At 41.7% G+C, this 23,586-nt stretch overlaps 1 protein-coding gene across 1 annotated transcript; it reads left to right on the top strand.

The window, feature by feature from the left end:
- The first annotated feature begins 3,655 nt into the window (after nt 1-3,655).
- On the top strand, nt 3,656-20,585 carry LOC309383719 (low affinity immunoglobulin epsilon Fc receptor-like). The gene is made up of 9 exons (XM_081936556.1): nt 3,656-3,808; nt 8,056-8,175; nt 11,563-11,625; nt 12,902-12,955; nt 14,031-14,093; nt 15,985-16,074; nt 17,337-17,488; nt 19,038-19,144; nt 20,269-20,585. The coding sequence occupies exons 1-9, from the start codon at nt 3,724-3,726 to the stop codon at nt 20,405-20,407; spliced, it is 873 nt and encodes a 290-aa protein (XP_081792682.1). The 5' UTR covers nt 3,656-3,723; the 3' UTR covers nt 20,408-20,585.
- Nucleotides 20,586-23,586: the final 3,001 nt, after the last annotated feature.

Raw genomic sequence — 23,586 nt, 5'->3', positions numbered from 1 at the left:
CTCAGTTTTTAGTTGAAACATCTGACTGATTTGTTGCCAAGCAGTTCAACAAGCAGTTTAACAACTGCCAAGCAGTTTCGTGTGAAGGGGTGAAATTGAAGATTGGTTAACATCTGGCAAAACCTACCTGATAATGAAAGATCCAACAAAAGAGGAAGCACTAGTCAATTACAAGCCAATTAGAACTTTTGAACTTATAACTGGTGCAGTAGCTGATGCAACCCAACAGCATCTAGTTAAAAACAAGCTGATTCCACCTGAGCAGAAAGGAAACTGCACAAACAACAAAAGAACAAAACATCAGTTCCTAAATGGCAAGTTGATTGTAAAAAACTGTAAGAAAAGATCAACTTGAAGGTAACTTGCTTTGATTGCAAGAAAGGATTCAAGTCCTTGCCACATGATTGGATAATCAAGTGCCTAGAAATACCCATTGTTGTGAACAACAAATAATATAGCATCACTAACATGTTGGCAGTTTTGCAACTAGCACTTTCCCCAATAGCTCTAAGAATGGTTGTTTGTTGCTGTGTGGAGGTAGGAGTGGAAGAAATGAAGTCAGATTAGTTTGTAAGAGTGAGGGTGAACTGCTAATATCAATGTTATTTTAAGCAAGACCAAAAAAACCCAGGCTTAATAGTTAACTTGGGCTTTAACAAAAATATTATATGTAATGTCCAGAATTTCCTATCTGAAATGCCTAGATAGAAATCCACTTCTGCCTGCCTTGTTAAGAGTACTTTCCAAGATTACTGATAGGATTCAGAGGCCTTCTCCTCAGATGCACAGATCTCACTTCAGATGAGAAGGATTTCCAAAAAATAAGGGCATTAAAATGAGGAAAAGAAAGGGAAAAGATGCTACTACCCAGTTTCCCTGAAAATGAGACCTCCCCGGATAATAAGCCCAATTGGGCTTTTGAGCACATGCGCTAAAATAAGCCCTCCCGAAAAATATTGCAACACTGCAGCAGCCATGAAGTGATCATGTTCGCCGTTTCCTGCACCTCAAACATAATAAGACCTCCCCGAAAATAAGGCCAAGCGCTTATTTCGGGGGTCAAAAGAAAATAAGACCCTGTTTTATTTTTAAGGAAACACAGTATATAATATTTCAGCTCCCTAGCTTATCTATTCCATTCAGCTCATTTCTCCTTACAAAGTCTATGTACTGCACACATCAGGAAAGTTCTAGGATGAAAAAAGTGTTGGAAAGAAGATTAATTTATGATAGATATCAAGAAAATGGGAAAGAGTTAAGCACCCCCTTTTAATAGAAAAAGTATGTCAGAGCTGTATGAAGTTTATCAAACCATTTTCTTTGAGTTATTATGACTCATGTAATCCAGTCAAGAAATAGAAAGCAAAGAGGGAGAAGTGTTCCATTAGTAGTTACATAATTATAAGGAATGCTGTTTCTCAAGAAATGACAGAGGGATGAATTCAACCAAAAATGGTCTCATTAGTTTCACGACCTCTTTCTTCTGAAATTCTCTCCCAACAGCCATGATTCACATTTTGGAAGATCTTGATGGCATGGGAGGAAGGGCACTTTCTGTTGCTGATGAATTTTTAATCTCTTTTGCCTTTGACTGTAAACCTATAAAAGAAATAGATTGGTCCATCTGCCCATCCATCTGATTCTCCAGCCTACAGCACAACATGGCTTTCTCCAACTATTGTCCAGCTTATTTCTCTGGTGAAAGCCAAAAAAAAAAAAAAAAAAGGCAAGGAATTTCTTCAGCAGAATTAGCTACTTTGACAGGTTATCCTCTTGCATTCAAAGCACATATTAGGTAAGCCTTGTGAAGAGGCTTTCTCACTGCTTTTCTCTACGTACCTGAAAAATTGAACCATGCCCTGTAAGCATAGAATATAGCATGTGCATAGACCACAAACCCATGCTTAGTGGGTCTCTTCGGTTTGTACAGTGAGTGAATCTTTCATATTCAACAAACGGTAAGTCATGTGTAGCCAAATCACCCCAGGAGACAGGTATGATTCTGCTTCCAATCTCTGCAATATGATTTCTGAACCTCTCTCGGGGGCTTGGCATGACTGTATGTCACAGCTCTTCTGCATTGCTTGCTACCTATTGAATGGAGACGTCCCAACTATCATATGTAGAGGATGTAAAAGGACAACACTGCTTTAAACTTATCCATGCCAGTAGCAGAGACAGCTTCTATTTGTCTGCTCTACTTCTCATATTTGGTTTGTCATTTTCTTTGGGTGCAAGCAAGAGAAGCAGGGACTGAGAGGGAGAATTGAGGAAGTGGCTTACAGTCCTCTTAGCATCAAGAAGATTCACTTCCTTCTATGCTTTACTATATAGGAAGGGCAGGAATCGAGTGTTCGGCCACCATTTCTTTCTAATAAAGAATGGTTGGAGATTTATTGTTCTTGATGCCAGGAGAAGTATCACTGAAGGAGCTGTTCTTCTCAACAGGTAGTCCTTGCTTACTGTTTTGTTCAGCAATTGTTTGAAGTTACAACAGTGCTATCCCTCAGTCATATGATCAGTCCTGTTCCTGATTATTGTTTTCCTGCGTCGACCCCCTCCAGAGCAGAGATATTGGAGGAGAAAGGATTACAAGAGAGCAAGCAGGCACACAATGGGGTACACACTATTGAAAGCAACGTGCTGGCACTGGCAACCACTAGAGCACTCTACAACATTCACCAATGTGTGCTTGCTTACTCTCTTGTAATCCCTTCCTCTCCAATGAATTTAGATATTAAATCTCTTCTGGCTAATTATCCCAGCATCATTGCAGTGAGCATTCCAAAGGGCAGGGGAGTGGGGAGAAGAAAAGCACAATCGTAGTCATAATAATATTTATTTCTTAGCCGCACCCTCTCCCGAAGGACTCGGGGCGGCGTACAACGAAACATACGAAATAAATATGTAAACAAAACAAACATATAACAAAGACATACACTGAAACATACACAAGTGATTTTGTCATGTGATTTTCCTCTTAGTGAATGCTTCACTTAGTGACAGAGTTGCCAGCCTCAATTGTGGTCACTAAACAAGGACTACCTGTACTTCTCTGCCCCAAGAAGTATGTGGAGATGAAGCAGGGAAGAACAACTCCTTTGGTATCAGTCTTCTAATTCCACAGAATGGAAACTCCACTCCATGTAAAGTGGAGAATAAAAGAAGTTCTACAGACCTTCTGCTACTGGTGCCTATCACTAAAAGAAGCTTTTCCTGCTCCTCATGTCTCCTGGGAACAGAATCCATATTCTGCTTCATCACCAAGAGAGAAATCCAGGCATATTTTTATGTTGGTATATTTTCTATCTGGTTCCTGTGCAGTAGAAAAGCATTTTAATGCTGTCATGTGGAGGAGTCCATGATTCCCAAAAAAGTCTGATACTGCATGGAACTGTGTTTTCTAATCAGCATTGGCAGTTGGTTTGAAAGGCGCCCAGATCTATGAACTCATTCTGACATGCACAAAGCAGACACTTTAGTACTGAAGCAGTACTAGACATCATATTCCAACGTCACCCTTAGGAAGTCATTGTTAACCAGTGCATGCATTGGGATGATGATAAACGGATTTTCAGAGGAAGGTTTTAAGAACTTCGTGGAAGTTCTGAAAAGAGGAAGAGCGACTGCTCATGCTCATTTCCTTTCCTCAGAAAAAGTTTGGGAGAACTTTAGACTATAATAAATAGCTGAAAGTGCGACAGCTTCCAAAGACTGAGAAAAATGTCATCATCACAGGGTATCTATAAGAGATGCGAGGAGCCCGAGGAACAGGGGAAGAAGCCAAGCAAGATATTTGAAACAGCAGGTAATTGCCAGCTCTGTCTGGATTCAGAAATTTTGACTTGTGCCCCTGGGGGGGAGGGTTTCCAGAAAACCAGCTGTTTTTAGGGCCAAATGGAGAGGAACTTAGAACAGCAGCACAAACGCCTGCCAGCTGTTTAAGAATTTATTCATGAAAATGATTGCCAGTTTGGTATAAGACCACAACTCCTTCAATAATATGAATTCTTATACTTATGGTGTCTGACAATAAGCCTCAATCACCATGATGGGACTTACTAATGATTAGATTTGTGCAAAATATAAACTGGAAAAAAAATGCAAAGGCACATTCTATGGGAAATGAATGGGTATCTGAGAAGAAAGAGGATATTCTTTCCATTTTCACTTACTTCCAAACATTTAAATATTCCACCCACCTAGCAAATTAAAGGGATGAGGGAAGAATTGTAGCTGCTTGAGGTACATGCTTACTGAGAGTAACTGTTCTTTGCTGATATGGAGGGATAGTTCATCACTATGTTGTAACTCAGTAGAGGATCACAAGGTTTTGTATACCAGAAAACTCAGATTTAAAGGTCTTCTAAGGCAGTAGCCCACAATCTTTGGGCATCAGGGACCAGTTCCATGGAGAGAGGATTTTCCCCACGGACCAGAAGAGGCATAATTTTCATTATTGCCTGCATCTCATGGATGGGGCTTTGCTTGTTTACGTGACTCAGTTTCTGGCATGCTGTGGCCCAGTGCCAGTCCATGGACCAGGGGTTGGGGACTCCTGTTCTAAGATATGTGGTGAGGGTCCTCTATCTTGAGCCCCGAGAGAATCAACAGTCAGTCAACTCTAGCTAACACTGAAGTAGATGGGTCAATGATCTGACCTGATGAAACGCCTATAGGACTAATCTAAACCTGAAGACAAATCTCTTTAAATTCATGTTCCGATTTTTGATCTGCATTTTGAACAACGAGGAGATAGCAACCAAACTGTCTTAAACAGTGTCTGAAATGTCCCTTTCATTAGATGTTGCCAAGCATAAGTTAGGCAACCGTCTCTCTGGGATGGTTTATTTTCTATTTTTGTACTGAGAAGAGGGATTTTGACCCCAATTGACTCTCCTAGTCCAGCAATTCTATGAAATAAGGTTTCTAAGTTTATCTTTATAAAGTAGGCATAAATAATGCGAACCTCTTCACATGCAAAACTCACATGGTCGCAGTTCGTTCAATTAACCATGTAAACAGTCATAGTTTGTTTACTAACTAGGTCAGTATTCTGTAGGAAACACAGACCTGAGGTTTCCCTTAGAGAATATCAATTATCACACCCGCAGAAGTTAACTGGCCAAAGAATGAGCCTTTTTCCTTTTTAATGTGCTGCTTTTGAATCTGAACTCTGTGCTGGTAAGGTGGATCAAAGTAATCTCAGTTCAAATAGTCTAGCCCCATCATAAGGGAGCTTTCTATGTAATTCTGTTCCACAACGGAAAGCATCTTGAGTCTGAAACCGTATGATCTTTGTTGTGCAATGTTTGAGAGGACAATCAGTTTGTTCCCTTTCTCTGGGTCATACCAAAGACAGCTGCTTCCTCCATTCATCGGTCTGTAATCAATTGGTCATAACCTCTTTTGCTGGATCAGCAAGATTCATAAGAACACAAGGCATTCACATGTGTTCTGGAACTAAGATGACCGGATCTAATTCATGTACTTTAAGACTTCTTATCAGGTTTAAAACGGTTTAGTTATAACAGAGTTTCCCCAAGGCATTCTAGGAATTGATGAAGTAAAAAAATGGCATCCTAGCTATTATCTTACTGCTTTCTTGCTGAGAAGCAATTCAGAAATCTTCTCTGTCTCACTCAGCTGGAAGTGCATTCCATTACCCTCTAAAGTTACATAAATCAGATGAAGGTACTTGAGAGATCAAAGAATTAATCTTTTACTTGCCTATTTTACCGCACAGATAAAATGGTTTGGTACATAGGCTGATTTCTTTTTAAAATACTTCAGGCATTTCTAACAGCTGTAGCTAAAATATATATATTTAATACTTAACATCAGAGCAGGAGTGGGTTCCTGTCAGTTCTAACCTCTTCTGTAGAAGAGGTTCCACAAATATACAGTGCTGTTTAGAACCGGTTCCAGCTCCCTCCCCCCGCCCATCCTCACATCATCAAGATGAAGAGCGAGAGGAGGAATTCTGGGAGTTGAAGTCCACAAGTCTTAAAGCTGTCAAGTTTGAACAACCTGGGTTTTTTTCTAAAGGGCTAGGGATGCAAGGGTCTTGTAATTTGACAGCTTTAAGACTTGCACACTTCAATGCCAGAGTTCCTGAGCCAACATGACTGGAGGAGGAATTCTGGGAGTTGAAGTCCACAAGTCTTAAAGCTGTCAAGTTTGAACACTCCTGGGGGTTTTTTTCCTAAAGGGTTAGGGGTGCAAGAGTCTTGTAACTTGACAGCTTTAAGACTTGCGTGCTTCAAATGCCCGAGTTTCTGAGCCAACATTTTGGTTGCTAAGCAAGAGTGTTGTTAAGTGAGTTTCACCACATTTTACAAGTTGTCCACGCCCACCCAGTCATATGACTGCCAAGCCACTCCCGCCCAGTCACATGGTCAGCAAGCCACTCCCACAAAGCAGGCCACACCTACAGAAGAGGTTCTAAAAATTTTGAAACCCACCACTGCACCAGAGGTATGCAATACAAATGATGTTGCTTTTTAAAAGATTCAAGGGAAAACTAGCACTTTCTTAGCAGACATTCATAACTTCTTGTAATCAATACTTTAAATAATATTGGTGAGAGTGTGACATGTGATGGGAGCTGACAGATTATTGTTATAGTATAAACACTCCTAGCCTGGTTGCCACCAAATTTCATATCTCAGGGTTCTGTGAAGAAAGAGAGATTATGAGCACAAGACAGAAAGTGTGGTGAAAGCTCCTTTGAAACACAGAAATGATCTTTAAGGTTCAGAGGTCACCTAAAGGTGCTTTTTCAAAAAGGCAACTGGACTTCCTTAGTTTTTTTTTTTCTTTGAAAACATTTTGCTTGGAACATTCAAACTTCTTGGATGAGACGTGAAACATTTTCAAAGAAAAAAAAACCCCAAGAAAGTCCAGTTGCCTTTTGGAAAAAAGCACCTTTGGGACAACCATAATCTGGATGATGGAGAATCTCCGTAGACATTCAGAGGGCTATTGAATGTACCTAAATGACATGAGCTGAAATAAGTACAGAATACAGATCAACTGTGGTTCACTGCAAATAAAGATTCTTTAAAAAATTATACTGTAGCTGACTTCCCATTCAAGACCATATTTTGAAATAAAGCGATTTACCATAGCAGTTATTGACGGAGTAAATTATTCTGATTCTATTTAGAATCTCTCTTTCTCCTTCTACACAGAAGGCTGGGAAATGAAATTTGGGGATGAGCGGGCTAGGAATATTTATATTATAACAACGAGAGGGCTGCCATCGTCCTATCAACAGTCATGCTCTCATCAATATTATTTACCATAGCAATTATTGATAGAATAAGTTATTCCATTTGAAAACACAAACAATGCACTGTCTGGAGAAAGAGAGAGAGAGAGAGAAAGCATGACAAGAACTTGTCTGGGACAACAGTGGATATTATGGTAAGATCAGTTTCTTATGGACATTATTATATTAATATTCTTCCTTAGAGAAGATTACCAGGAAATACAGTGTTAGCCATTTGGTCCATTCAAATTGATGAGTCACTAATGCTGCAGTAAGCTGTGGAGAAATAGTAATTTTCTTATTGTGCAATTGTTTAAGAACATTTACTCTGAAGTTTCATTTCAAAGGCAGTTTTTTTCCCTGTGCACATTCTCATCTCTGTCATAGTCCATTTCATGTGTGATGAAGAAAGAGCCTAATGATTATAAAAGTTTACACCATATAGGAAACCAGTTGTATAAAAGCATGCTTTGCTGCTGTGGAGAAAAGCTAATTCAAATATTATTCTAGAATGAATGGGATCTTAGCTAGTGTGTGTGAAACTTTGTGGATTTTTTCTTTTATAGCAGGGCTGTCAAACTCACGGCCCCATGGCCCAGATGCATCATGCGTTGGCCATGCCCACACCCGTTAGCGAAGAGGGAAAAAGTCATGAAACGTTGCCTGATGATGCCGTAACAATGCGAGTTTGACACACCTGTTCTATAGTATTAATAATTGGATTCTTATCCTAGCTTTATCACCCTAGGTTTCATAAAACATATGTTTTTTTTTGTCCACAGGTAATTTCCTGCCACAACGCAGCCAAGGTGGTTCAGGAGTATCCCTGCTGATCTTTTCTCTTGTGACCATTGCATTTCTTTTGCTGTGGATCATCATTGTTGCTGTAATGGCATCAAAATGTATGTCTTCTGAGTCAAAAGTTGGTTCATTTATCTCCATTCTAAAATAGCAGATCTGGGATGTGAAGAAAAAGATAGAGAATAGCAGTGACGTGCGGTGAGGTTTATGGCTGGTGAGGCTGGTGACGTCATCAGGAAGGCAGGGAATGGGACCACGTGTGCTGGAGACTGAGGCTGCCTCAGCCTCCAGCACACGTGATCCCATTCCCGCCTTCCTGAGCGCGCTCCGCCGGCTCGCACTCCGCGATCTCCAACAGCAGCTGCTTTTCAGTGCTTTTCTGTGCGTCTGGCGTTTAGGACATCTGGCTATCTACCTAAACGCCAAACGCACAGAAAAGCACTTTGCCTCCAAGCCACTTCGTCCGGACGGAGGTAACCAGAGTGGTGCCGAGGGGTCCGGGCGGCCGGACGGAGGTAACCAGAGTGATGCTGAGGGATCCGGGCGGATGAAAGAGTGAGTGAGCAAGCGATGGAGGATCAGGCAGTCTGATCCTCGGTCGCTCGTCCGCTGGACTGCCTCGGTGCCACTCTGGCTATCTCCGTCCGTCCGCGCATGGCAGGTGCGGCGACGTCATCAAGCCCTTGCCACTTCTGGACGTCTATTGCAGTCACGAGGAGCACGCAAAGTACAGTGGAGGCAGGAAGGTTATTGGCGCTTCCGAGAACCCTCCTGCCTCCGCCGGTTGCCCAGCTGGCACCGTCCTGCGCACGCTCCTCCTCCTCCCTCCTCTTCCTCTTATATATATGAAACTCCCACATGGATATTATTATTATATATTATTATTTCATGATGAGAGGTGAGGCTCTACTTACCCCGGCCTCCCCTGACCGCACGTCCCTGGAGAATAGGGACGTGATGGTGGATCTATGGCATGCGTGCCAGAGGTGGCACGCAGAGCCCTCTTTGTGGGCACATGCACCGTTGCCAGTTGCTCTTCCAGGTCCAGTCGCCTACATGTGTGCTGGACAGCTGGTCCAACACGCATGCACACCGGCCAGCTGCTCTGTTCCAGGCTCGGGTGCGTGCATGTGGACAGGCAAGCTGGTCTTCGCACATGCATGCACTGGAACCCAGAAGAGAGAAGCTATCTGGTGCGCATGTGCACGACAGAATACAGAAGAGCAGCTGGCTGCCGTGCACATCTGCACTGGCCAGCTGCTCTCTTCTGGGTTCCAGTGCTCTGGCACAGACACACGTGCGCTCCAGTTTTGGCACTCAGTACCAAAAAGATTAACCATCACCCGAATAGTGTATAATCTGGTACCTTACAAACAAGTAAGGAAGATCAACCTCATAGTATTTCCATTCATATGCGTTAAGTTTGCATTTTCCACAATTCCCCTCATCTTGGGGAATTTTGGGAGGTGAGAGACACCTTTATTTAAAAAAAATTCTAAATCGGAAACAAAGCATCTCAGTTATGTTTTCAATTATACAGGCATTTGAAAATAATTTATTTTTAGAGAGTCAACTTAGTAAATATATTGACTAAAAACTATTGCTCAGTTTTATACCAGATGAATCTGTTTTGTCACTGAAATATTTGCACAGGTACTATAAGTAATTTCCATCATCTCTGGCTATTGGCCATGCGGGCTGGAATTGATTGGATGGAGCCCAACAAAATACCTCGCTTCTCATCCAATTTATTTTGTGTTTAATGAAGTTTGAGGATAGGAGGAGGAATACTTGCTTTTTATGACTACTGATCTCAATGTCCTGATTGGAAAAAAAAATACTGTAGGAAATAATGTGGGTTTTTTGCTCAGGTCCCATTTTTTTCCTGTCATGCGATTCCCAAGTTGAACACTTCACATGGAAGCCTTTATTTAGAACCTACTACCTGGTGGCCAACCATCGTGCCTTCTCACATTTTTCTCTACATTGTAAAACACTTCACTCCATAGCTAGCTATTAGTTAGAGCAGTGACATGCGTTGAGGTTTATGGCTGGTGAGGCTAGTGACATCATCAGCGTGAGCCACGGTCTCCTTCATGTTGACTCAGGAAGGCGGGGAATGGGACCACGTGTGCAGGAGGCTGAAGCTGCCTCAGCCTCCTGCACACGTGGTCCCATTCCCCTCCTTCCTGACTCCTGAGTCAACATGAAGGGGACCAGGGAGCACGCTCCGCGGGACCACAGCTCACGCTCCGCGGTCCCCTTCATGTTGATTCAGGAAGGCAGGGAATGGGACCACGTGTGCAGGAGGGAGGCTGAGGCTAGAGGAGCCTCCTGCACATGTGGTCCCATTCCCGGACCACATGTGCAGAAGGCTCCTCAGTGCCTTTCCCCCTTTTTTTTATTTTCATGATGAGAGCGGTGAGGCTCTGTCTCCCCTGCTTCCCCTGACCGCATGTCCCTGCATTAGAGATACTATCAGCCACTCTTTTTAATTAGTAAATTTGTATATTGTGTAAATATAAAAGTTATGTTAAATGAAAACACTGTCCTTTTCTTAGTGAGCTTCATGGTTTCCTCCATAGATGCATAAGCTGCTTATTCACTGACATCTCAGATTCTTTTTAGCTATCAGTCAGAATCTCTTTTGCTTGTCACCTCTTCATCTTTACCTCTTGTTCCTCCTAATCAGTGGTGGGTTGCTCCCGGTTAGGCCCGGTTTGGCCAAACTGGTAGTGGTAATCTGGTCTGGGTCGCAGAACCAGCAGTGACCCAGGCTGGCAACGCCCCTGAACCAGTTACCCAGTCTCCATTGCCATTGCTGGCATCTTTCTTGTTAGCTTTTAATGGTCTTTGTGCATGCGCAGAATCATTTACAGTGAACTGTGCATGTGTGAGCAATGTGTGGCTGGCGCGCGCGAGAAGCAAATCAGTACCGCTTTGCATAGGAACCCACCACTGCTCCTAATTGTAAAAGGCATAACACCTCCATGCTAGCAAGAGACAATGAAAATCTGAAATACAGACTAGGAAATGCCAGTGCTTGAACTGGAGAAATTTGGTCAATAATTGTACCTTTTTATTATAACAGTCTTTATATAAGAGAGTGGACTGGTAATGTGCAGTACAGATTTATCCCTTAAGAAGACAACCATTTGAAACATGTCAGAAACTTATTATTTTCTGCTATAGGCTCGAGATCATTCCTCTTTAACTTTCACAGGAACCCACAATCTATTGCTCTCCATGCTAATGAGGATGTCTATCTCTCAAAGTGAAAATCAAACTAATTCATTTCAAATTGGCTAGTCTTGGCCAGGTTAAACATTTCACATAAATTGCAATGTAATTGGTTTGGCTCACTGAGGAGTGCATTTCCAGTTTCTGTAAATTATAAAGGATGATTTGTGGCTTGGTGTATAATTGTTGTTCATCCAGGAAACCATGATTTGATGCAATATCTGAATTCAATCTCCCTATTCCTCCAGATTCTAAGATTTTCAAGGAACTAGAAGAGCTGCGTATGAATCAAACTTTGCTGACAAAAAATGGTAATAATTCCATATTGTTGTTCCAAACAATTTATATATATATATATATATATATATATATATATATATATATATATATATATATATATATATATATATATATATATATATATATATATATATATATATATATATATATATATATATATATATATATATATATATATATATATATATATATATATATATATATATATATATATATATATATATATATATATGTTGTATTTGTGCTGATAAATAAATAAAGGGAGACTTTATAGATCTATTTCAAGCTATTTAGCTCTCATCAGCTAGCCATACCCTTACTGGGATTTGAACCTGGCTGTATTACATATTAGGCAGGTGTCTTAGCCACTAAGCCACAGGCTCTCCTCCTTATCAGCTGAGCCAGAGAAATAGGTATGGTCTGGATGGTCCTCTGTAATGAGCTGAAGGACAGAAAGGGGGAGTAGTTAGCCCCCTCCCATATTTGGGAATACCAGGGGTTGTAACACAAATACATATATATGTGTGTGTGTGTCTGTGTGTGTGTGTGTGTATATACATGGCCTTCAAGATGTATGGATTTCAACTATCAGAATTCCCTAGCCTGTATTCTAGAAATTGATTCTACAGATCTGGATGGTATTCGCCTTACCAAAGGCTATCTTAAGGCAACCAACAAAGTTTCATAGTGGCAATAGTAACTAGAATACAACTGAAATGCAGCATTTCACAAAGCATTCATATATTTTCCTATTTCTTGGCAAGATATATTGATCAGAGACTAATGCTCATCATTTTGATGAGTCTTGAAAGTGAACATTTCCAATTTTGAATTCATTGAGGTGTGTACACATACTGCTTATACAAGCTAACAGTAAATTTATGTTGAGATTTCTAGAATAGGCTAGCTTTTCTGTGTAACCATCCTATTCTACTATCATAAGTTTATTAGGCCTGAACCAGGATCTCCCCAGATACGATTGCCTGTACTGAGAAAAAAACCCATCCCATAAGCTTTTAGTTTCTTGTTTTGATAAATCATTACTACCCTTCTTACAAAGGACTTAATATCTTTGGAGAAAAAGGTCTGGGTCTTTTGGGAAAAATTTACACTGGGGTTGGGTCTATAAATTCCTGAAGCTGCTGAAGCTAAACCTGACCATATAGGGGTTTTAACGTGGGATAACTGTCTTATAATTTCCAATCAATCCATATATTGTACATTATCTGGCTGGCAAAACTTTAAACTTTGAACTAGATCTCTCAGGCTAATATTCTGTCTTTCTAGATCTCAAAACAGAGAAGGAACTACAGCAGATCCAATCCAACCATGCTTTTCAGGGTATGCATTAGCTTCATCTTGTGTCTGATATCCCAACTGATGTTTCGCATTGTTTCTTTCCTTCCAAGCATCCTTGAGTTGTTTATTTTTGTTATCTACCTATCACAACGTTGTTTTGGCTGCTGGGCGACCATATTTTGTTCAGTGTCTGGGGGAATGGGTCAACAATTCAAGATGATGCTGGGCCATATAATCAAAGTCATATAGCCGCTATCTTAACCTTTTTTCTTGGTCTCCTTTATTCTATTGGAATAAGGGATGCGGTAGCTCAGTGGCTAAGATACTGAGCTTGTCGATCAGAATGGTCGGCAGTTTGGCGCTGCGTAATGGAGTGCTGCGTAATGGAGTGAGCTCCCATCCCAGGTTCTGCCAACTTAGCAGTTTGAAAGCATGAAAAATGCAAGTAGAAAAATAGGAACCACCTTCGGTGGGAAGGTAACAGCATTCCGTGCGCCTTTGGCATTCAGTCATGCTGGCCACACGACCACAGAGACGTCTTTGGCCAGCGCTGGCTCTTCAGCTTTGGAACGGAGATGAGCACCGCCCCCTAGAGTCAGGAACAACTATCACACGTGTGTGGGGGAACCTTTACCTTTATTCTATTGGATGCCTTGGCTGATTATCTGTTATTAGGAGGAAATGATTAATGGTCCAATTGAATGAATTAATAAAGCAATTTGTCAATGGATGTTCCTGCCCACTTAGGATGGGGAGCAGGGGTATTTCTTTTCTGTGAGAGTAGGAAATTGGCTTATTGGAATTAGGTCTGAGACTAGTACTCTTCAAGGATTGCTAGGAGGGAGAAGAAAAAGCAATTCATATTTTTTTAAACTTGGGACATAAGAAACATGTGTACTGTTGCTCTGGGGAATTTCAAACAGAATTTACAATTGGGTTGCTTATTACAGGAGTGGGCTTCCACTGTGGTCTCGACATTTAATTTTAAATCAAACCACTATAACTTAATCCCATAGCACCTCCTATTTCTTCCTGTGCAGGGAAATATAGAGGTCTTAAAAATGCCTTTTCTCCCAAAGTAGCAATTGCAATTTACTGTGTTTTTCTTTCTTTTCAGAAACAGCAGTAAATACCAGCCTTAAAAAGCTGGAGGATGATCACAATGGCCTGAAAAAGAATGGTAAGCGGTTTTTATAGGCAGATTCGGGCTTGATTCTGGTGAGAAAGAAAGATAAGGTGGATACATGAGATTGCTAATAGGGAATTTCATGGATAAGATTTACTTTGAATTGTTCCAGATTGAAAACTGAATCATTCCTAGCAACATCAGTCTAAGTTCCTAGATCCTGTTCATTGCATCTCTATTGTTGTTTTTTTCCTTGAAGGATTCTTTAGACAGCTTTCCCTATCAAGGATGGCCCTACATTAAAGTGAGAGATCTGCCTTGGATGATTGATCAGGGGACAGGGGACGGGGGACCGGGGCGGGACACAACAGTATCAACAGTCCACTAAATCCTCTCCCTGTCCTCTTGTGTTAGAAAGCAGTTGTGTGAAACTTTCATGTATTCAGACATGAATATTTCCCATTGATGGGAGGAAATGTATGGAAAGCAATAAGATTACTCATTAACTAAATCAGGAGTTCTCAGACTTAGTGGTACTACTGTATAAGCTCCAGAAATAAGACATGAATCTCTGGGATTTCCACTTAAATAAAACTAACAAATTCATGGACATTATGGTTGGGCAAAAATGATTTTAAAAATCATTTTTAATCTATATATCAAATAAAACAATGATAAAATCTTACACATTTATAATTTTTCACTGAAAATAAACAAGCCAAAACCTTATCTTTAATAAGAATGATAAGCTTACTTAGTTTTGCATAATTGCTAAAATTTATGGAGTGGGAGTTGAGACAATCACTCTAATTTTGATTGCACATTTATTTTGGATTCATATAGTGTGATTCAAATTATGACAGTGATTCAATTTTGAATGTGCATGCTATTGGATTTCTGGTCCCAAAGATGGTGCTGGGTCAGAAGCTACTCTGGATTTTGTTTTGACAAGATGGTTTTGGCAAGATGATTTCCTGGCCAGAGTGAAAGCAAGTTCTGCCAGAAAGCCATCTTTGCATTAATGGAAAGTTGGAAGATGGAAAATTCTTCTAGGCATAAATTGCTTGTCATCAACATTTCAGTGACAGCAAAAATGGTTTTACACTTACCTTTTCTTGAGTATGTCATATGAATGTGTGAATATAAGGAAAATATTATTTATTTAAACAATACAGCCAAAAGATGAACAGAGGTAGATGCAATCATTTCATATTGATTCATCAGTACCTACATTACAGTAACACGATTAAAATCAGCCTCAAATGTAAGATCTAACAAGAGCATTAATTAAGCCTATATAACGTATGCAGGAAACACTTATGCCCATGGGAGGTTGACATAAAGCCGTTTCTGCACGCACAAGGGGAGCTTCAAAAGGTTAATGACAACCTCCTCAGCAAAACACAGGAAACAAGAGTTCCTGCGTACAACTTTAAATGGAGAGTTTTGGGCCACCTGGTGACCATTAGCTACTAAGTGTCTCTCAATGGCTGAAGAAGGCATTTTATGGCCATGATTTCCTGGTGTTGTTGGATTACTCAAGACTGTTTGGACCTGTTTCAGAAGATGCTCCTTTACTCTGAAAGCCAAACACCTATTAGTTCTGCCAATGTCATTGCCTCTGCAATTACGAACAAACTAGTAAACACAATGAGTTTTGGCGCTAATTGGTTGTGCTTCCTTAATTAGGGGCAGCGGTAGCCTCTGGGTTTGATTTAGAAACTTATTTCTTTATTTGAATTCTTCTCTGCATCAATATATCAATGGCTAACCTTCTCCAATGCCCACCAGATGTCTTGGAACTGAAACTCTTCAATGATCCTGTCGATAGGACATGATAGGTATAGGAGTTTCAACATATTGTGAAAGACACAGATTGGGAAAAGTTGTGTTCTCTCAAGTTTTATTTCCCTTTAATTACTTTCCTGTAAATTTGTACTTTTAGTGAATGAAAAGATACAAGAGCTAGTGGCTCAAAGTGGCGGAAGTGCGAAAACAGTCATTGATTTAATCAATGCAGTCTATCAGATTAATGGTAAGATACAATTCCTCTGTCTGTCGATTCATAAAATGTTATTTCTTCAGAGTTAAGCACGCCATATTGTTGCAATTGAGGCTGTGTTGAGGAAAGCTTGTGTTTGATACTAGGCTGATGACATTTGAATTAAACAATACAAATACAAATGAAAGTTTGAATTAAACAATACAAATACAAATGAAAGTTTGAATTAAACAATACAAGTACAAATGAAAGTTGTACAATTTTTGAACTATAGCCCAATTTTACAGTATTATACATTACTATGCATCTTCTCTGGCGATTTAAACAGGATAGATACAAATTAATATATTTGGTTCCAGGTTCTGATCAGGGCCTCAGTCAAACGACCCACAGAACCTAAGGGGAGGGGGGGGATAATCCACCCTGGAATCCCCAAGTCAAGTGTGGTGGACCAAATTGTAGTTTTCCCCTGACCACGAGGTGGCAGGAGCATTGATAAGATGAAAAAGATGCTCTGTAAGAGAATGCTCTGATTATGGCAAAGGACTGGGGGTGATATCCTCCATTCCCAGATTGCGACTGCTCTGGGATACAAACCACATCTAACTCAGAGTGACGAGTGTATATGTTAGGCTCTTGGTGACTTAGGTCAGGCCAGTGGTGAAATTCAGATTTTTTTTACTACCGGTTCTGTGGGCGTGGCTTGGTGGGCATGACAAGGAAGGATACTGCAAAATCTTCATTCCTACCGCACTCTGGGGCCAGCCAGAGGTGGTATTTGGCAGTTCTCCGAACTACTCAAAATTTCAGCTACCGGTTCTCCAGAACCTGTCAGAACCTGCTGAATTTCACCCCTGGGTCAGGCCCATGATTGCCCTGGTAGTGAGGAACTCCTGAACTGACCCACACTTCATGCCATTTGGGGGCAGATCAAAGCGCTAAGAGCTACAAGCCATCTAGCAACGAAATCTAGCAGTTTGGGTAGGGATATTGTTGAGCAACAGGGAGGCCAGTATGGCAGCTACAATCTTAGAGCCAATTTTAACCAGGAGGTTTCATATCTGATTATCTGCAGAGCAGAACATCTGAAAGCCATTAAGGGTTTTTTAAAAGCTGCAAATACAGTATTTCAGTTTTTGCCAGTCAAGACCTGGGCCTAGACTTTATTTTCAAGACTGTTGAGATATACAGGCAGGATCAAATTATCACAAGCATTGATAATATTGATTTAATGATTAAAAGCAGCTCTAGAATATGTGATTATCTGTCTTTAAATATCTACAACTGTTTTATAGCTTCAGGCTGCCAGGTATGCCCAAAAGGTTGGCTGTTGAACAGAAAAAAATGCTACAGTTTCAAGATGGGGAGTGAAGCCTGGTCTCAAGCCGAGAAGAGATGCGAGAATGATGGAAGCAAACTGGTTATCATTGAGGATTGGGTTGAGCAGGTAATAAGCTGATCCTGTTTAATAATCACACATTTCCCACTTCTCAAACTTCAACCACGCACATTGACTCGAGGAGCACGTTTGTGGGAAGGAAACTTCAGCTCTCGAGAATCGAACAGGGGTGCCATGTTGGCTCTGATTATGAATTCCCTTAGAGGGAAGGAAGAAGGAGAAGGGAAAAACTTGCAGGGATGCCCTGCTTCAGTAGAGAAAGCGGGTCAGAAGTCCTCACACTTGAAAAGATGGCGGAAAGGGATATGCAGTTCAGGAACAGGACTCCATGTCTATGTGCTACATTTGACCTGTTGTTGAAGGGAGCTAGTTTTAGTCAACCATGAGAGAGGCTGTTGGGTGGAGGGCTACTGACCCTTTGCTTGGCTGTGAGCAAACATCCCGAACTCTTTCTCTGGGCAAGGTACAAAATGCTCTCTTCCCATTTCTCCTCATAGTTAATATTAATATTCTGGTGATGAAGGTGAATGATATGCAGCTCCCCTTTACAGGATACATTTTTGCAGTTCCATGGAAAGGTGGTAACCTCATTCACAAATTCATTTGCATTTCCTGCATCAGATGAGGAGAGCACATCTTTCTTCATCTGTCCTGGCCATTTTTTACAGAGACACAATTGAGATTATACTAACAAGCTGCATCACTGTTTAGTTTGGTTAGGGTTAGGGTTAGGCTTCTGAAGTTGAGAGAAAACTAGACAAATAACATATTTATTGTTGCCATTATTACTATCTTGTTTCTTTATCCTGCGTTTAGGCTTGCTGTCAAATGATAGTACAAGCAATCCTTGACTTACAACCATAACTGGGCAAACCAAAATTTCTATTGCTAGGCAAGATGGTGTTAAGTGAGTTTTGCTCCATTTTACAACCTTTCTTGCCCAGTTGTTCATTGAATCACTCAATTGTTAAACTAGTAACATGGTTGTTAATTGAATCTGACTTCCCCCATTGACTTCACTTGTCAGAATGTCACAATGGGTGATCGCATAATCCCAGACACTGCAACCTTCATAAATATAGCATCTGAATTTCAATCACATGACCATGGGGATTCTACAGCAGTTGTAAGTGTGAAAAACGGCCATGTGTTTTTTTTTAATGCGGTTGTAACGTCAAATGTTCATGAAACAAATTGCTGAAAGTCGAGGACTACCCTATGTACTGTATGTCCTGATTTCAGGTGTACAGGGTATATTAAGCACAACTATTGGTTCACTTCTCCAGCTTCTCTGCTCTTCTTGTTCCTTGATGTCATCAAATGACAGGAAACACTGTTGTGATTGGTACATGTGTTTTAGAGAACACTAAATCCATTCTTTCAAAACACCCTCCCTTGATATGCGCCCAAACAAAAGGAGTAGACAGTTTTAAATGGTTATATTTATACTCCTCCTAGTTGCATCCAGACGATCTGCAGGTTTGCACACCTGGTTGACCAGTTTTGGAGAATGATTGGATGGTTCATAAGACAGAACAATTGGTCTATTCCGTGTGGTATATTATAGCTGAACTATTGAAACTGCCTTATATTTCAGGAGTTCCTTTCTTCACGTATAAATGGCAAGACACTCTGGATTGGTCTAAGTGATATTAACAATGAAAACAACTTTATTTGGGTAGACAATAATCCCCCATCATTTACGTAAGTCTCTATTAAAACTGTCACTCTTTTTCTCATTTGTTTATTAAATACTTGGGAATTTCTACACTAGACTTTCAAACTATGCAATCAGCCTGCCTCTTTCAACATAATTTCATCTGACTGCAGGTAGTCTTCAACTTACAAACATAGTTGAGCCCAAAATTTATGTTGTTAAGTGAGAAATTTGTTAAGTGAGTTTTGCCCCATTTTATGACTTTTCTGATTGTTTTATCTTTTGTTGTTACGGGTAGACTTTCGTCACTTTGATTTTCGGCTTTGTTTTTTTCTTTTCCCCCCAGCTTGTTTTTGTCAGAGGAGTGTGATGATGGCTATAAGTGCCTTTATGCAACCAGGGCCCCGTTTTGGGCTGGTTTCATTCATTGATAATGTACTGATATATGATGTAGTCTACTGGGTCATCCACTATCATCAGATGGGCCATTTTCTGGCTCTTTCTTCTGCTGTTTCCATCCTGCTGCAAGTTTATTAGAGACCCATATCTTACACCAGTGATGGCTGACCTTTTTGTTGTCGTGTGCCGAAATGCAACACACACGTGAAACCCACCCACCCTGCCTCTGCCCCTACGCATGCACGCGTGAAACCCCCTGCTCCCTTCACCCCCGTGCATGTATGTCTGACTCCCCACCGCCATGCATGTGCACACATCACCCGCATGCGCCCCACCCACAGGCATGAGTGACAGAGACCTAAAAATCAGCTGGCTGGTGGGAGGCATGTTTGCATGTGTGGTGGAGCTGAGCTGGTCCAATGGCTCACATGCTTGCAGAGTGGGCTCTGCGTGCCACAGTGTAAGAACATGATGGCGAACCCGTGGCATGAGTGCCACAGGTTCGTCATCATGTTCTTACACTGTTAGCTAAGACTTGCTGCGTAGGCACTTGTACGGAAAAAAACCCGCTGTTTCTTGTAGAAGTGTGCCCGCATGTATATCTCTCCCACCTCTGTGCTTCCTGAAGCATTTTCTGCCCACGTGTTGCTGCAATAATGGAGAATATAGGGAGCTTAGGTGGATGTTGGATTCTTGATGCTGATTCGCCCATTTATCAGTACTGACTAATTAACTTTGCCATTTTTATAATCCCTCGAATTTCCAACTGCAGCCGCTGGCGTGAAGGAGAACCCAACAATGGTGGACATGGGCAAGACTGTGCAGTGATGAATTCTGAAGGCAAATGGGAAGATCGTCAATGTGGAAAAAGTGTGGATGGCTGGATTTGTGAAAAGCCCTGGAAGTGCTAAATCTATCCAATAAGAACAAGACTCAACATTCACCATTCCTGACACATTTGTATTATTTTGAGTTTTGTCACTTTTATTGTCTTTTATTAACTTGCTGTATTTTGCTTTACTGAGAACTGTCAATACATGGTGCCACATAACTATTTCGCTAAACCATATAGTACATTATATATTAGAATATATATATATATATATATATCCCCAATCTCTACGGAGCTGGAAAGCAGGTTAGTGAAGAGATGTGGCTTATAGCCCTAGGAGGAGTGGGGAGGGGGTGAGGGTTTGGCATGGGTTACCTGGCTGAAGGGCCCTCAGGTAAGCTGGTATGGGGCAACTCCACACCCCCTGCATAGCTCCGTCCTCCACCCTACGCCCCACTGCCTCTCTACGTTCTTCTTCATTTCTCGTCACTTGCTCGCTGCCGTAACAGATGTCGCTCACCGCCCGCAATGCCTATTGGTCATCATCCTGCTCTGTTACAGCTGCGAGCAAGTAGAAGAAATGGCAAAGAATGAAGATGAACGAAGCAAGGGGTGCAGGACGAAGCAGTGCAGGCCACCATGGAGAGCATGGCTGGTGCCACTGCCAAGAGATGGGGACTTGGTACGGAATAATTCATGACCCTGAAAATGCTTGAGAAGTAGAAGGCATTAGCACTGCATTTACGGATTCAAATCGGTGCAGGACTTTTTAAAAAATCTATAATGTGCAGATCTACACAATAATAAAATTTAAGAAAAATGAAACACTGATTTGGGATGTATTTCTGCATTCCCTATATCTCAATTCACTGCGAATTCTTCTCCTTGACCAGGTCCCCTTGGAGTACAGTGCATAATGTCCTAAAAACTCATTTTTAAAAGATGAAATGTTTGCGGTCCTGTTTGCGAGCTCAGTGAAGGAGTTCCCTTGTTAAATAGGAAATTGTCCTTCACCAACCTCTTCCTTCTAACAAGCACTCAGTGCAGTTGTGCTGCTCCAGCCTCACAACCGGAAAAGCAGGCAGGGCCTGTCTCTCCTCTCATCCTTGCATATTAAGAGTCATAACAGAGCATGAATGAAACAGGCTTTACTCAATAGTTGTGATAACCCAAAAAAACATGGGCAACCTTGTGTGATGAAAACAGGCCTGGAACTCCATTGTCCATCTGCCTCAGGCAGTGGTGGGTTTCCAAATTTTTTATTACCGGTTTCCCCCCACCCTCTCTGCTTCTGCGCATGCACAGAAGCATCCGGGCTGGTGGGTGGAGCCTCTCGCCGCTACTGGTTCTCCCTATCCCAGCCGAACCTGGAGCAACCCACCTCTGGCCTCATGAAAAATTATCATAGTGGCAAGTTTAAATGCTCATATAGTTTAGCTCCAAGAATCTCTTGCAGAAAGAGCGTTTACATTCCACTGAATGAACAATAAGAGGGAGTATGAATGGACACTAGTTAGCAACTAAGGTATCAGTCAGAATGCAGTTTCACCTGTTTCTGCAGTTGCAGGGGAGGCTGGGGGGGGGGGAGTTGCACAGTAAGTGGCAAGGCCGGCGCAACTTCTGGCATTGCAGGCGGGGGGGTTGGAGGGGTTGAACAGGCAGGCGAACGCAGATGGCATGCGACTTAGGGGAGCCCCGCCATTGCCACTTCAGCCTGACACCTAACAGGCAGGTCAGCTGTGCAGCTCTCCCCCCCAGCCCCCCTGCAATTGCAGAAGCAGGACTGGCCTTGACTTTTGCCTGCACAACCTGCCCCCCCCAGCCCCTCCACTCGCAATATCAGAAACTGAATGCAACCGAGACTACCAGCTTCTGTACACCCTTTGCTCTTCTCCACTCCATGCAATGAATTGTAAACCTCCAACCGATACAATACAATACAATAGCAGAGTTGGAAGGGACCTTGGAGGTCTTCTAGTCCAACCCCCTGCCTAGGCAGGAAACCCTATACCGTTCCAGACAAATGGCTATCCAACATCTTCTTAAAGACTTTCAGTGTTGGGGCATTCACAACTTCTGGAGGAAAGCTGTTCCACTGATTAATTGTTCTAACTGTCAGGAAATTTCTCCTCAGTTCTAAGTTGCTTCTCTCCTTGATTAGTTTCCACCCATTGCTTCTTGTTCTACCCTCAGGTGCCTTGGAGAATAGTTTGACTGTAGTGGCAATGCTGAACCACAGCTTTTGTGGAGCTGTAGGTCAATGGAATAGTACACTAACTTTTAAGAAGTTCCAAGAAATCTGATAGTAATTCATGGGAGGTACAAGGTGTTAGATATGATAATGAGGAGTGAAGCCTGGGATGTAGGCTTCACTCAGGTCCACTTTCCAAGCGGGAAGCGGGAAGGTTTACTCATTGGCTGACACTACCAGCGGGAAAATAGAGCAACCTGAGTAGTTGGGCTGCCGGATAGCTCCCATTAAGAGCTCCCGTTGACAGCCAGTAAGCAGAATGTACCAAGCCTGGAATAGAGAGCTGTAGTCACTATGCTGAGTCCTGCCTCTTAATTCGACTCCCACATCTAACACAAAGTATAGACTTTTTAAAATAGCCCTTGCTGCTGCGAACGTTACTAAAAATTCTGGGATTAAATGACCTATTTAATTTAAGGGAGGGAGGGAGGGAAGAGGAGAAGTCTCCTTTAAAGCTGAGTTACTGATTTCATCTCTGCATCTTGCCCTCCAGAGCTGCTGCATCTGCTGTTCCTTTCATTTCAAAATTTCTGCAGGAGATGCAGATGGCTCAGTGCTTCGCAAAGGAGCAGCAAAACCTGACAAAGGCAGGTTACATGCAATCTGCAGGTGTGTGCTGACAAGAAAATGTCAAAATTTAGCTGCAGGAAGAGGATTTGGTGCGCCTTTCCTTCCCCTTCACCCTCCCCAAAACTGGATTCCGTTGCCCACCCCCACCCAGTAATTCTACAAGTTAACCTGGAGGTCTTTCGTTTGCAATTACCAGCACCAGGGAACAGTCCTTCTGCATTCCATTGACTGTTACTTGTGCTGGAGCCCCTCTGGCTTCCCCATGAGCATGTTACACTCTTAAGACAGCTTCACCTCTGCCTGTAATGGTGGGTAGGGAAGAAGCACCAAAGCTATTTCAGAGTCTAGGTATAAGGGGAAATATTTGTAATATCTGATTAATTGAAAAGGCTGTACAGAATCAGAATATGAAAAATCAAGTCCTCATCACTGTCCAA

The sequence above is a fragment of the Natrix helvetica genome, assembly GCF_964273705.1.
Source record: "Natrix helvetica genome assembly, chromosome: 1".
Classification (NCBI taxonomy): domain Eukaryota; kingdom Metazoa; phylum Chordata; class Lepidosauria; order Squamata; family Natricidae; genus Natrix; species Natrix helvetica.
The sequence above is the reverse complement of the archived record's forward strand: the minus strand, read 5'-3'. Positions and strand labels throughout refer to the sequence as shown.

What these genes read in the sequence shown, in the direction of transcription:
- LOC309383719 (XM_081936556.1), top strand. Translation starts at nt 3,724, where the DNA reads ATGTCATCATCACAGGGTATCTATAAGAGATGCGAGGAGCCCGAGGAA. An exon ending in TTGAGGATTGGGTTGAGCAG is followed by an intron (nt 17,489 to 19,037) that starts GTAATAAGCTGA and finishes CTTATATTTCAG; the next exon opens with GAGTTCCTTTCTTCACGTAT. An exon ending in AATAATCCCCCATCATTTAC is followed by an intron (nt 19,145 to 20,268) that starts GTAAGTCTCTAT and finishes TTCCAACTGCAG; the next exon opens with CCGCTGGCGTGAAGGAGAAC.